Below are 11636 nucleotides of genomic sequence, written 5' to 3' on the forward strand. Positions count from 1 at the left end.
ATGGGGCTGGGAACGGGCTCTGGAATAATCCCAGGGTGGGACCAGGCTGTGGGATAACCCTAAGGATGGGAATGGGGCTCTGGAATGACCCCAGAGATGGGAATGGGGCTCTGGAATGACCCCAAGGATGGGAACAGGCTCTGGAATGACCCCAGAGGTGGGAACGGGCTCTGGAATGACCCCAAGGATGGGAACGGGCTCTGGAATGACCCCAGAGATGGGAACAGGCTCTGGAATGACCCCAGAGGTGGGAACAGGCTCTGGAATGACCCCAAGGATGGGAACGGGCTCTGGAATGACCCCAGAGGTGGGAATGGGGCCAGGAACACCGTGCTGGGGCAGGGGATCCCTCCTGCTGCCCCTGCCCCAGGGCTGAGCCTCCCCGGCCGTTGCAGACGGAGAGCGAGGACGGCGCCCAGGAGAACACCTTCTCCATGGACCCGCAGCTGGAGAGGCAGGTGGAGACCATCCGCAACCTGGTGGACTCCTACGTGGGCATCATCAACAAATCCATCCGGGACCTCATGCCAAAGACCATCATGCACCTCATGATCAACAATGTGAGGGGAAAAGGGGCTGGAGAGCGGAGAAAAGGGGCTGGAGAATGTGGAAAAGGGATGGAGAATGTGGAAAAGGGATGGAGAATGTGGAAAAGGGATGGAGAATGTGGAAAAGGGATGCAGAATGTGGAAAAGGGGCTGGAGAATGGGGAAAAGGGATGGAGAATGTGGAAAAGGGATGGAGAATGTGGAAAAGGGACTGGAGAATGTGAAAAGGGGATGGAGAATGTGAAAAGGGATGGAGAATGTGGAAAAGGGGCTGGAGAATGTGGAAAAGGGATGGAGAGCAGGGAAAAGGGATGGAGAATGTGGAAAAGGGGCTGGAGAATGTGGAAAAGGGATGCAGAATGTGGAAAAGGGATGGAGAGCAGGGAAAAGGGGCTGGAGAATGTGGAAAAGGGATGGAGAATGTGGAAAAGGGATGGAGAATGTGGAAAAGGGATGCAGAATGTGGAAAAGGGGCTGGAGAATGGGGAAAAGGGATGGAGAATGTGGAAAAGGGATGGAGAATGTGGAAAAGGGACTGGAGAATGTGAAAAGGGGATGGAGAATGTGAAAAGGGATGGAGAATGTGGAAAAGGGGCTGGAGAATGTGGAAAAGGGATGGAGAGCAGGGAAAAGGGATGGAGAATGTGGAAAAGGGGCTGGAGAATGTGGAAAAGGGATGCAGAATGTGGAAAAGGGACTGGAGAATGTGAAAAGGGGATGGAGAATGTGAAAAGGGATGGAGAATGTGGAAAAGGGATGGAGAATGTGGAAAAGGGGCTGGAGAATGTGGAAAAGGGATGGAGAGCAGGGAAAAGGGGCTGGAGAGCTGTGGGAGCAGCTGCAGGGGCTCAGCCTGGAAAACGGAGGCTCCAGGGGGATCTCCCAGCTCCTGACAATTCCCTGGCAGGAGTTTGGGGCCAGCCAGGGGCTGATCCTCCCTCCCAAGGGGGACAGGACAAGGGGAAGTGGCCTCGAGCCGTGCCAGGGGAGGTTCAGGTTGGATCTGGGCAGAATTCGGGAGTTTTCCAGCCCTGGCACAGGGTGTGGTGTCCCCTCCTTGGGGAACTGCACCAAAGCCCTGCAGGTGACACTCAGGGACAGGGACCAGGACAGGCCCCATCCCAGGCGGTTTGGGGTTCTCCAGGGGCGGTTTGGGGTTCTCCAGGGGTGTTTGGGGTTCCCTGGGGCGGTTTGGGGTTCTCCAGGGGTGTTTGGGGAGTTTGCTGCAGGATTTGGGGCTTTTGGAGTGGTCTGAGGGGGGCTGGAGGTGTTTCCAGAGGGGTTTGGGGTGTTCCCAAGAGGTTCCCAGAGGGATTGAGGTGGTTTTCAGCTGCATCCCAAACCACCCAAAACCTCCAGCTCCCACCCTTACCCACCCCAATTGCCCCAAACCAGAGCACAGGTGTGGTGTCCCCTCCTTGGGAGTTACCTCAAAGCCCTGCAGGTGACACTCAGGGACAGAGACCAGGACAGGCCCCATCCCAAACCAACTCCAGCTCCCACCCTGTCCCAGTTCCCCCAAACCAGAGCACAGGTGCGGTGTCCCCTCCTTGGGAGTTACCTCAGAGCCCTGCAGGTGACACTCAGGACAGGGACCCATCCCAAACCACCCAAAACCTCCAGCTCCCACCCTGACCCGCCCCAATTGCCCCAAACCGGAGCGCTCCCAGCCCCTCAGCAGCGCGTCCCCTCCCTGCCCTGCCGCCCCCAGACCAAGGATTTCATCCACTCGGAGCTGCTGGCCTTCCTGTACTCGTCGTCGGACCAGGGCAGCCTGATGGAGGAGTCGGCGGAGCAGGCGCAGCGCCGGGACGAGATGCTGCGCATGTACCACGCGCTCAAGGAGGCGCTGGCCATCATCGGGGACATCAGCACCAGCACCGTGTCCACGCCCGTGCCCCCGCCCGTGGACGACACCTGGCTGCAGCCCGGGGCCGGCCACAGGTGCGGGCTGGGCATGGCGGGGTTCCCTGGGGCGGTTTGGGGTTCCCTGGGGTGGTTTGGGGTTCTCCAGGGGGGTTTGGGGTTCCCTGGGGTGGTTTTGGGGTTCTCCGGGGGTGTTTGGGGTTCCCTGGGGCAGTTTGGGGTTCCCTGGGGCGGTTTGGGGTTCCCTGGGGTGGTTTTGGGGTTCCCTGGGGTGTTTGGGGTTCCCTGGGGCGGTTTTGGGGTTCTCCAGGGGTGTTTGGGGTTCTCCAGGGGGGTTTGGGGTTCCCTGGGGCGGTTTGGGGTTCTCTGGGGTGGTTTTGGGGTTCTCTGGGGTGGTTTGGGGTTCCCTGGGGCGGTTTGGGGTTCTCTGGGGTGGTTTTGGGGTTCTCTGGGGTGGTTTGGGGTTCCCTGGGGCGGTTTGGGGTTCCCTGGGGTGGTTTTGGGCTTCCCTGGGGTGGTTTGGGGTTCTCTGGGGTGGTTTGGGGTTCCCTGGGGCGGTTTGGGGTTCTCCAGGGGTGTTTGGGGTTCCCTGGGGTGGTTTGGGGTTCCCTGGGGCGGTTTGGGGTTCTCCAGGGGTGGTTTGGGGTTCTCCGGGGATGGTTTGGGGTTCTCCAGGGGTGTTTGGGGTTCCCTGGGGCAGTTTGGGGTTCCCTGGGGCAGTTTGGGGTTCCCTGGGGCGGTTTTGGGGTTCCCTGGGGTGCTTTGGGGTTCCCTGGGGCGGTTTGGGGTTCCCTGGGGCGGTTTTGGGGTTCCCTGGGGTGGTTTTGGGGTTCCCTGGGGCGGTTTGGGGCTCCCTGGGGCAGTTTGGGGTTCCCTGGGGCAGTTTTGGGGGGTTTGGAGTGGTCTGTGTGGGGCTGGAGGTGTTTCCAGAGGGGTTTGGGGTGTTCCCAAGAGGTTCCCAGAGGGATTGAGGTGGTTTTCAGCGGGATTAGGGCACTCCCGTGGGTGCTGGGGCGTTCCCTCGGATATTGGGGTGTTGGCAGTGGGGTTCCCATTGCTCCCAGTGCGGGTTGAGTCGTGCCATCCCATGTGCATCCCAAATGAGCAATCCCAGCCCCACTGACTGACCAGTCCCGTGTCCATTCCCATCCCGTGTCCATCCCACTGACCAATCCCATGTCCATTCCCATCCTGTGTCCCTCCCGCTGACCAGTCCCATGTCCATTCCCATGCCATGTCCATTCCCATCCCGTTCCGTTCCCATCCCATGTCCATTCCCATCCCATGTCCATTCCCGTGTCTATTCCCGTGTCCATCCCGTGTCCATCCCATGTCCATTCCCATCCCGCTGACCGTCCCGTTCCGTTCCCATTCCCGTGTCCATCCCATGTCCATTCCCATCCCGTGTCCATCCCGTTCCATTCCCAGCCCGTGTCCATTCCCGTGTCCATTCCCATGTCCATTCCCATCCCGTGTCCGTTCCCACCCCGCTGACCATCCCCGTTCCGTTTCCAGCCCGTGTCCATTCCCGTGTCCATCCCATGTCCATTCCCATCCCGCTGACTGTCCCGTTCCGTTCCCATTCCCATGTCCATTCCCATCCCGTGTCCATCCCACTGACCATTCCCATCCCGTTCCCATCCCACTGACCATCCCGTTCCATTTCCATCCCATGTCCATTCCCGTGTCCGTTCCCACCCCACTGACCATCCCCGTTCCGTTCCCACCCCGCTGACCATCCCCGTTCCGTGTCCATTCCCATGTCCATTCCCATCCCGTTCCCACCCCGCTGACCATCCCCGTTCCGTTTCCAGCCCGTGTCCATTCCCGTGTCCATTCCCATGTCCATTCCCATCCCGTGTCCATTCCTGTTCCCATCCCGTGTCCGTTCCCACCCCGCTGACCATCCCGTTCCGTTTCCAGCCCATGTCCATTCCCGTGTCCATTCCCGTGTCCATTCCCGTGTCCATTCCCATTCCCATCCCATGTCCATTCCCATCCCGTGTCCATCCCATGTCCATTCCCATCCCGTTCCCACCCCGCTGACCATCCCCGTTCCGTGTCCATTCCCATGTCCATTCCCATCCCGTTCCCACCCCGCTGACCGCCCCGTTCCGTTTCCAGCCCGTGTCCATTCCCGTGTCCATTCCCATGTCCATTCCCATCCCGTGTCCGTTCCCACCCCGCTGACCATCCCCGTTCCGTTTCCAGCCCGTGTCCATTCCCATGTCCATCCCATGTCCATCCCATGTCCATCCCGTGTCCGTTCCCACCCCGCTGACCATCCCCGTTCCGTTTCCATCCCGTTCCCATCCTGTGTCCGTTCCCACCCCGCTGACCATCCCCGTTCCGTTTCCAGCCCGTGTCCATTCCCGTGTCCATCCCATGTCCATTCCCATCCCGTTCCCACCCCGCTGACCATTCCCATCCCGTTCCCATCCCGTGTCCGTTCCCACTCCGCTGACCATCCCCGTTCCGTTTCCATCCCGTTCCCATCCCGTGTCCGTTCCCACCCCGCTGACCATCCCCGTTCCGTTTCCAGCCTGTGTCCATTCCCGTTCCCATCCCGTGTCCATCCCATGTCCATTCCCATCCCGTGTCCATCCCATGTCCATTCCCATCCCATGTCCATTCCCATCCCGTTCCCACCCCGCTGACCATCCCTGTTCCGTTTCCAGCCCGTGTCCATTCCCGTGTCCATCCCGTGTCCATTCCCATCCCGTGTCCATCCCATGTCCATTCCCATCCCGTTCCCATCCCGCTGACCATCCCCGTTCCGTTTCCAGCCCGCTGACCATTCCCGTGTCCATCCCATGTCCATTCCCATCCCGTTCCGTGTCCATTCCCATGTCCATCCCATGTCCATTCCCATCCCATGTCCATTCCCATCCCGTGTCCATTCCTGTTCCCATCCCGTGTCCGTTCCCACCCCGCTGACCATCCCCGTTCCGTTTCCATCCCGTGTCCGTTCCCACCCCGCTGACCATCCCCGTTCCGTTTCCAGCCCGTGTCCATTCCCGTGTCCATCCCGTGTCCGTTCCCATCCCGTTCCCACCCCGCTGACCATCCCCGTTCCGTTTCCAGCCCGTGTCCATTCCCGTGTCCATCCCATGTCCATTCCCATCCCGTTCCCACCCCGCTGACCATCCCCGTTCCATTTCCATCCCATGTCCATCCCATGTCCATTCCCGTGTCCATTCCCATGTCCATCCCATGTCCATTCCCATCCCATGTCCATTCCCATCCCGTGTCCATCCCATCCCGTTCCCACCCCGCTGACCATCCCGTTCCGTTTCCAGCCCGTGTCCATTCCCGTGTCCATCCCATGTCCATTCCCATGTCCATTCCCATCCCATGTCCATTCCCATCCCATGTCCATTCCCATCCCGTTCCCACCCCGCTGACCATCCCGTTCCGTTTCCAGCCCGTGTCCATTCCCGTGTCCATTCCCATGTCCATTCCCGTGTCCATCCCATGTCCATTCCCATCCCGTTCCCACCCCGCTGACCATTCCCGTTCCGTTTCCATCCCGCGTCCGTTCCCACCCCGCTGACCATCCCCGTTCCGTTTCCAGCCCGTGTCCATTCCCATGTCCATCCTATGTCCATTCCCATCCCGTTCCCACCCCGCTGACCATCCCGTTCCGTTTCCAGCCCGCCCCCGCAGCGCCGCCCGCCCTCGGCCCTGCTGCCCCCCGGCCGCCCCCCGTCCCTGCGCGCCCCGGCCCCGGGGCCGCCGCTGCTGCCGCTGCCCGGGGGGGCCCCGCCCGGCCCGGCCCCGCCCGCCTTCGCCGCGCCCCCCATCCCCTCCCGCCTCGGCCCCTTCGCCGCCGCCAGCGACCCCTTCACGGCCCCGCCCCAGATCCCCGCCCGGCCCGCGCGGATCCCGCCCGGGATCCCGCCCGGAGTGCCCAGGTGAGACGCGCGGCGGGGACTGGGAGACACTGGGATCCGCTGGGAGACACTGGGGAGGGCTGGGATCCACTCAGATTGCACTGGGATCCATTGGGATCACACTGGGAGCCACTGGGGAGGGCTGGGATACACTGGGATCACACTGGGAGACACTGGGGAGGGCTGGGATCCACTGGGATCACACTGGGATCACACTGGGAGACACTGGGGACGGCTGGGATTCACTGGGATCACACTGGGATTACACTGGGGATCCACTGGGAGACACTGGGGAGGGCTGGGATACACTGGGATCACACTGGGAGACACTGGGGAGGGCTGGGATCCACTCGGATTGCACTGGGATCCATTGGGATCACACTGGGAGCCACTGGGGAGGGCTGGGAGATGCTGGGGAGGGCTGGGATTGCACTGGGATCACACTGGGAGACACTGGGGAGGGCTGGGATCCACTCGGATCACACTGGGATCACACTGGGGATCCGCTGGGAGCCACTGGGATCCACTGGGATCACACTGGGATCCATTGGGGAGGGCTGGGAGACACTGGGCAAGGCTAGGATATACTGGGATCCACTGGGATTACACAGAGGAGTGCTGGGAGCCACTGGGATCCACTGGGAAGGGCTGGGATCCACTGGAGTCCAACTGGCATCCACTGGGGTCTCACTGGGATCCATTGGGGTCTCACTGGGATCCCCCAGGACCCCCCAGGTCCCTCAGCCCCCCCGTTCCCCCACAGGAGGCCCCCGGCGGCCCCGAGCCGCCCGACCATCATCCGCCCCGCCGAGCCCTCCCTGCTGGATTAGCGCCGGGATCCGCGGGATCCGCCTGCCCCGCGCCACCAACGCCGCCCCGGAACGGCCGGGATGGGGGGAAAACGGGGAAAATTGGAAAAAACCAACCCAGAGCCAGCCCAGCGCCCCCGGGGCTGATCCTGGGGCTGATCCCAGGGGGATCCCAGACCCTGGGGCTGATCCCGGATCCCATCCCAGGCTGATCCCGGATCCCATCCCGGGCTGATCCCAGATCCTGGGCCGATCCCAGATCCCATCCCAGGGTGATCCCAGACCCTGGGCTGATCCTGGATCCCATCCCAGGGGGATTCTGAATCCTGGGCTGATCCCGGATCCCATCCCGGGCTGATCCCAGATCCTGGGGCTGATCCTGGATCCCATCCCGGGCTGATCCCAGACCCTGGGGCTGATCCTGGATCCCATCCTGGGGCTGATCCCAGATCCTGGGGCTGATCCCGGATCCCAGATCCTGGGGCTGATCCCAGATCCTGGGGCTGATCCCAGATCCCATCCTGGGGCTGATCCCGGATCCCGTCCCGGGCTGATCCCAGATCCTGGGGCTGATCCCGGATCCCATCCTGGGCTGATCCCAGATCCTGGGGCTGATCCCAGATCCTGGGGCTGATCCCAGATCCCATCCTGGGGCTGATCCCGGATCCCGTCCCGGGCTGATCCCAGATCCTGGGGCTGATCCCGGATCCCATCCTGGGCTGATCCCAGATCCTGGATCCCATCCTGGGGCTGATCCCGGATCCCATCCCGGGCTGATCCCGGATCCCGTCCCCGGCTGATCCCAGATCCCAGATCCCGGCGGGGGCAGCTCCCGGGCAGGTCCCAGCAGCTGATCCTGGCAGCTCCGGGGCCCTCCCGGTGCCCCCCCGGTGCCCCCCCCCCCCTTCCCCCGGGCACTGACGGATTTTGGGGTGGGGGGGGGGGGGGGGAGGGGAACTTTGCACTTTGTCAGAATTCCCGAGGGGGGAGGGCCCGGCCCCGCCTCTGCCTTCCTCCCCCCTCCTCCTCCTCCTCCGTTCCCGAATTCCGGGGATTTTGCCCCAAACCCACCCGCGGCTCCTCCCCCGCCCCTTCCCAGGGGTTTGGGGTTTGTTTTTTTTTTTTCTTTTGGTTTTTGGGGTTTTTTTTTTTTAAAGAATTGGGGTTTTTGAGCAGGGGAAGACACTGGAATTCCCAGAGGGATTCAGCAACGATCCCAATTCCCTGAGAACCTCAGGAATTTTCATCCCGGGGATTCCCCGGGAGAGGAGGAGGAGGAGGAGGAGGAGGGGGAGGGGAGGAAGCTGCGGCCCCCCCGGGGTGGGGGAGGGGGCTTTGCTCTGGAAGCTTCTCCCCCTCCCCTGGCCCCCGTTCCCGATCCCGCTCCGCCGGGAGCCGAGGTTGTAAATATTTTTACAGACTTGTATTAATTGTATAAAAAAAAACCCATAAAAAAAAAGAGGGAAAAAGAAAAAAACACACAAAAAAACAAACCAGGAAAAAAAAAAAAGAAAAAAAAAAAAAGAAAAAAAGGAACAAATGGCGGCCCAGCAATAATGTGGATTTTTCCGACCCCCCCCCCGGCCCCGGTGCCTTAACGACCCCCCGGCTCGGGGGGGCCAATTAATCCATTAACGAGCCGGGGGCGGTTTTGGGGGGGCGGCTCCGGCCCCCCCCGGGGGTCCCCCCGAAGTGCCTCCGCTCCGCGTCCCATTAATGAACTAAAAACCGGCAAAAAAATCGGAATAAAGGGAAAAAAAATCCAAAACCGAGTGAGGTGTGGAATTCCGGGGGGCTCATGGGGTGGCTCCCCCCGTTCCCACCGGATCCAGCCCGGTCCCGTTCCCGGGGGGAATTCCGTGCGGAACCGATAAAAAACGGTTAAAAAATCCCAAATTTAATTCGTGTGCGTCGGGACGGGGGAGCCGCGGGATCCACCCCAAACACCGGGACTGGATCCGGGGGGATTCACCCCAATCCTGGACGAGATTCACCGCAGCGAACCCCGGGAATTGGCGGAATTTGGGACGGAAATCCCGCCGGGACCCGTCCTGGGCGCCGCCATCGCCGCGCGACGCCGCTCAGGAAGGACCCCCCCCCCCCCCCCCCCGGGGCTGTCCGCGGCGCTGCCTGAGGCGGGAGGGGACGCAAGGACCCCGCCTGAGGGCGATCCCGGCGGCGGATCCCGGTGGAGGATGCCCTTGACGGATCCCGCTGACAGATCCCGGTGGCGGATCCCCGTGGAAGATCCCGGGGGTTCCCCCAGTCGCGGATCCCGGATTTCTTCAGGCGCCCTCGGGGCCGCCCGAGGCGCGGGGTCCTTTCCTGTCCCCTCCGCGCTCATTGGCTGATCCCTCCCTGACGTCCTGAGCTCTGATTGGTCAGCGGAACTTGGGCCCGCCCCCTCCTCAGCGCGCGGGGTTGGCGCGCGCCCCCTGGCGGAGATGGAGTCCCACAATGCACCGCGCGGGGTCGGGGGGGAATTTGGGGCAGATTTGGGGAATTTTGGGGCTGATTTGGGGAATTTGGGGCAGATTTGGGGAATTTTGGGGCTGATTTGGGGAATCTGGGGCGGATTTTCAGGTCCAGGTAGGAAAATGGGGAGAGATTTGAAGATCTGGGGGCAAACCTGGGGAAGCTCGGGGCTGATTTGGGGGTGGGGGCAGATTTGAGGTGTTTCAGGGCAGATTTGGGGGGTTTTGAGGCAGATTTTGGGGCCTCAGGGGCAGATCTGGGATCCCAGGCTCCCTTCCTCCACCCCTTTCATGTGAAAATCACAATAATTTCAGATTTCACACAAATCCGTTCCCAGCCTGGAGCAGCCGCATTTCCCCCCTCCCCTCCCCACCCCGAGCTCGGAGCTTTGGGTGTAAAAAACCCAATTTTTGCGCAATGGCTGAAAAGCTCCATTTCCTGGGGCCGAGCAGGCGCTTCCTTCCTGCGCCCCGAGCCCCGGCCCGGGTCCCCGGCGGATCCTGGCTGATCCCGGGTGATTCCTCCATCCCGGGGAACCCCTGAAGCGGGAGGAGGATGAGGATGAGGATGAAGATGAGGATGAGGTTGGCGTTTCTGCTCCTCGTGGCTGCAGCCTCGTGCTTGAGCCAGACCGGGCACGATCCCGGCGAGGATTCCCGCCAGAATTCCCGGGATTCCACCCGGGGTTCCCCCCGGAATTCAACCCGGGATTCCCCCCGGGGTTCCCCCCGGGGTTCCCCCCGGGGTTCCCGCCGTGGTTCCGGTACCGCCGCCGCCCCGAGGCTCCTCCCGGCGCCGCTGCTGCTCCGGCTGCCCCCGGAGCCGGGGCCGCCCCGGATCCGCTGCGTGGCCCCGCGGCGCTTCACCGGCAGCACCTTCGAGCTCCTCCGGGGGCTCCCGGCGGCGCCGGTGCGGAGCCTCCCCGCCGCTCCCGACCGGCACTGGGCCGAGTTCGCCCTGCCCGGAGCCGCCGGCTGCTTCCGCTGCCGGTACCGGAGCCACAACGGCAGCGCCTGGCTGGAGTCGGAGCTGAGCCCCGGCACCGGCGGCTCCGGTGGGTGCGGGGAAACCCCGGGGGATCCCCGTCCCGCATCCCGGGGCCGGCCCGGAGCCGAATTCAGGGTTTTTCTCCCCAGATTTGGGCGATGCTGAGTGTCAGCCGAGCACCGGCACCGCCGCGGCACCCGCACCCACGGCAGAGACCCCGTGGAACGGCACCGGGACCCTGCAGAACGGTACCGGCACCGGCACCGCCCGGGGCTGCTCCCTGTCACGGTCCCGGGGCCGCATCCGGGGCCGGATCCCGGTGATCCCCTCCCTCTCTCCCTTCCAGATCCTCCCTGGGTCCTCCCGGTCTCGGTCGGTGTCGCCTTCCCGGGGCTGCTGCTGCTGCTGGGGGCTGCAACCGCGGCCAGGCGAGGTGGGAGGGGGCTCGGAACCGGGAATCCCGGGGGGTTCAGTACCGGGAATCCCGGGGGGTTCAGCGCCCAGGGACCCCCACTCCACTCTGCTGGGCCCCCCCGGTGCCACCGGTTCTGTCCTCACAGGCGTCCGGCGGCGGCGTGGACAGAGCCCCACGGTACCGGCCCCGGTAAGGCCGGACCCCCGTGACCCCAAATCCGCCCCGGACCCCTCAGGCCCACCCCGGGATCCCCAAAATTCACACCCGCGCCCCTCCTGTCCCGGCAGAGCTTCCCCTTGGCCCCCGCGCCGACGCCGCCGTCCCCGTGAGGGGTCCCGGGGGTCCCGGTGAGGACACGGAGCCGGGAGCGCGTCCCGGTGTCCGCACGGATCGAGGCTGGCCCTGGATCCGGTCACCGGGAGCCCTCCGGGAGAAACCCCCCCCCCCTCCGGTGCTGCCGGGTCTCCACCCGACTCTCGGTTGCCAATAAAGGTGTTCGTCTCCAGCGCCGCCGCATTCCCGGTGTCCCGGTACCGGTGCCCGTTCCCGTTATCCCGGTGTCCCGTTCCCGGTGTCCCGTTCCCGGTGCCGTTCCCGTTGCCCTCCTGTCCGCCAGGGGGCGCCACCCTCCCCTGCCGCTCCC

The 11636-nt window shown here is 63.5% G+C and overlaps 2 protein-coding genes across 7 annotated transcripts in view; both read left to right on the plus strand.

Moving 5' to 3' along the window:
• The window catches only part of DNM2 (dynamin 2), a 32571-nt gene extending 25220 nt beyond the window's left edge, over positions 1–7351 (plus strand). For 3 of the 5 annotated variants that reach the window (XM_036400083.2, XM_036400085.2, XM_054518147.1), the window contains 4 exons: positions 396–560; positions 2260–2492; positions 6068–6328; positions 7071–7351. In XM_036400083.2, the coding sequence (XP_036255976.1) occupies positions 396–560; positions 2260–2492; positions 6068–6328; positions 7071–7137 (726 nt within the window). In that variant the 3' untranslated portion in view covers positions 7138–7351. Of the gene's footprint in view, positions 1–395; positions 561–2226; positions 2493–6067; positions 6329–7070 lie in introns of all 5 variants that reach the window. The other 2 variants (XM_036400081.2, XM_036400082.2) reach the window with 1 other exon arrangement.
• A 2444-nt stretch (positions 7352–9795) lies between these two features.
• LOC118697448 (nascent polypeptide-associated complex subunit alpha, muscle-specific form-like) lies at positions 9796–11498 on the plus strand. 2 transcript variants are annotated; one of them, XM_036400087.2, is made up of 5 exons: positions 9796–10645; positions 10728–10826; positions 10925–11011; positions 11139–11182; positions 11281–11498. In XM_036400087.2, the coding sequence occupies exons 1-5, from the start codon at positions 10147–10149 to the stop codon at positions 11320–11322; spliced, it is 771 nt and encodes a 256-aa protein (XP_036255980.1). In that variant the 5' UTR covers positions 9796–10146; the 3' UTR covers positions 11323–11498. The 2 variants fall into 2 exon arrangements, with proteins under 2 accessions (XP_036255980.1, XP_054374125.1); XM_054518150.1 differs by having other exon boundaries at positions 11139–11498.
• The last annotated feature ends 138 nt before the right edge of the window (positions 11499–11636 follow it).

Source organism: Molothrus ater, chromosome 36 (assembly GCF_012460135.2).
Source record: "Molothrus ater isolate BHLD 08-10-18 breed brown headed cowbird chromosome 36, BPBGC_Mater_1.1, whole genome shotgun sequence".
NCBI classification, from domain to species: Eukaryota; Metazoa; Chordata; class Aves; order Passeriformes; family Icteridae; genus Molothrus; species Molothrus ater.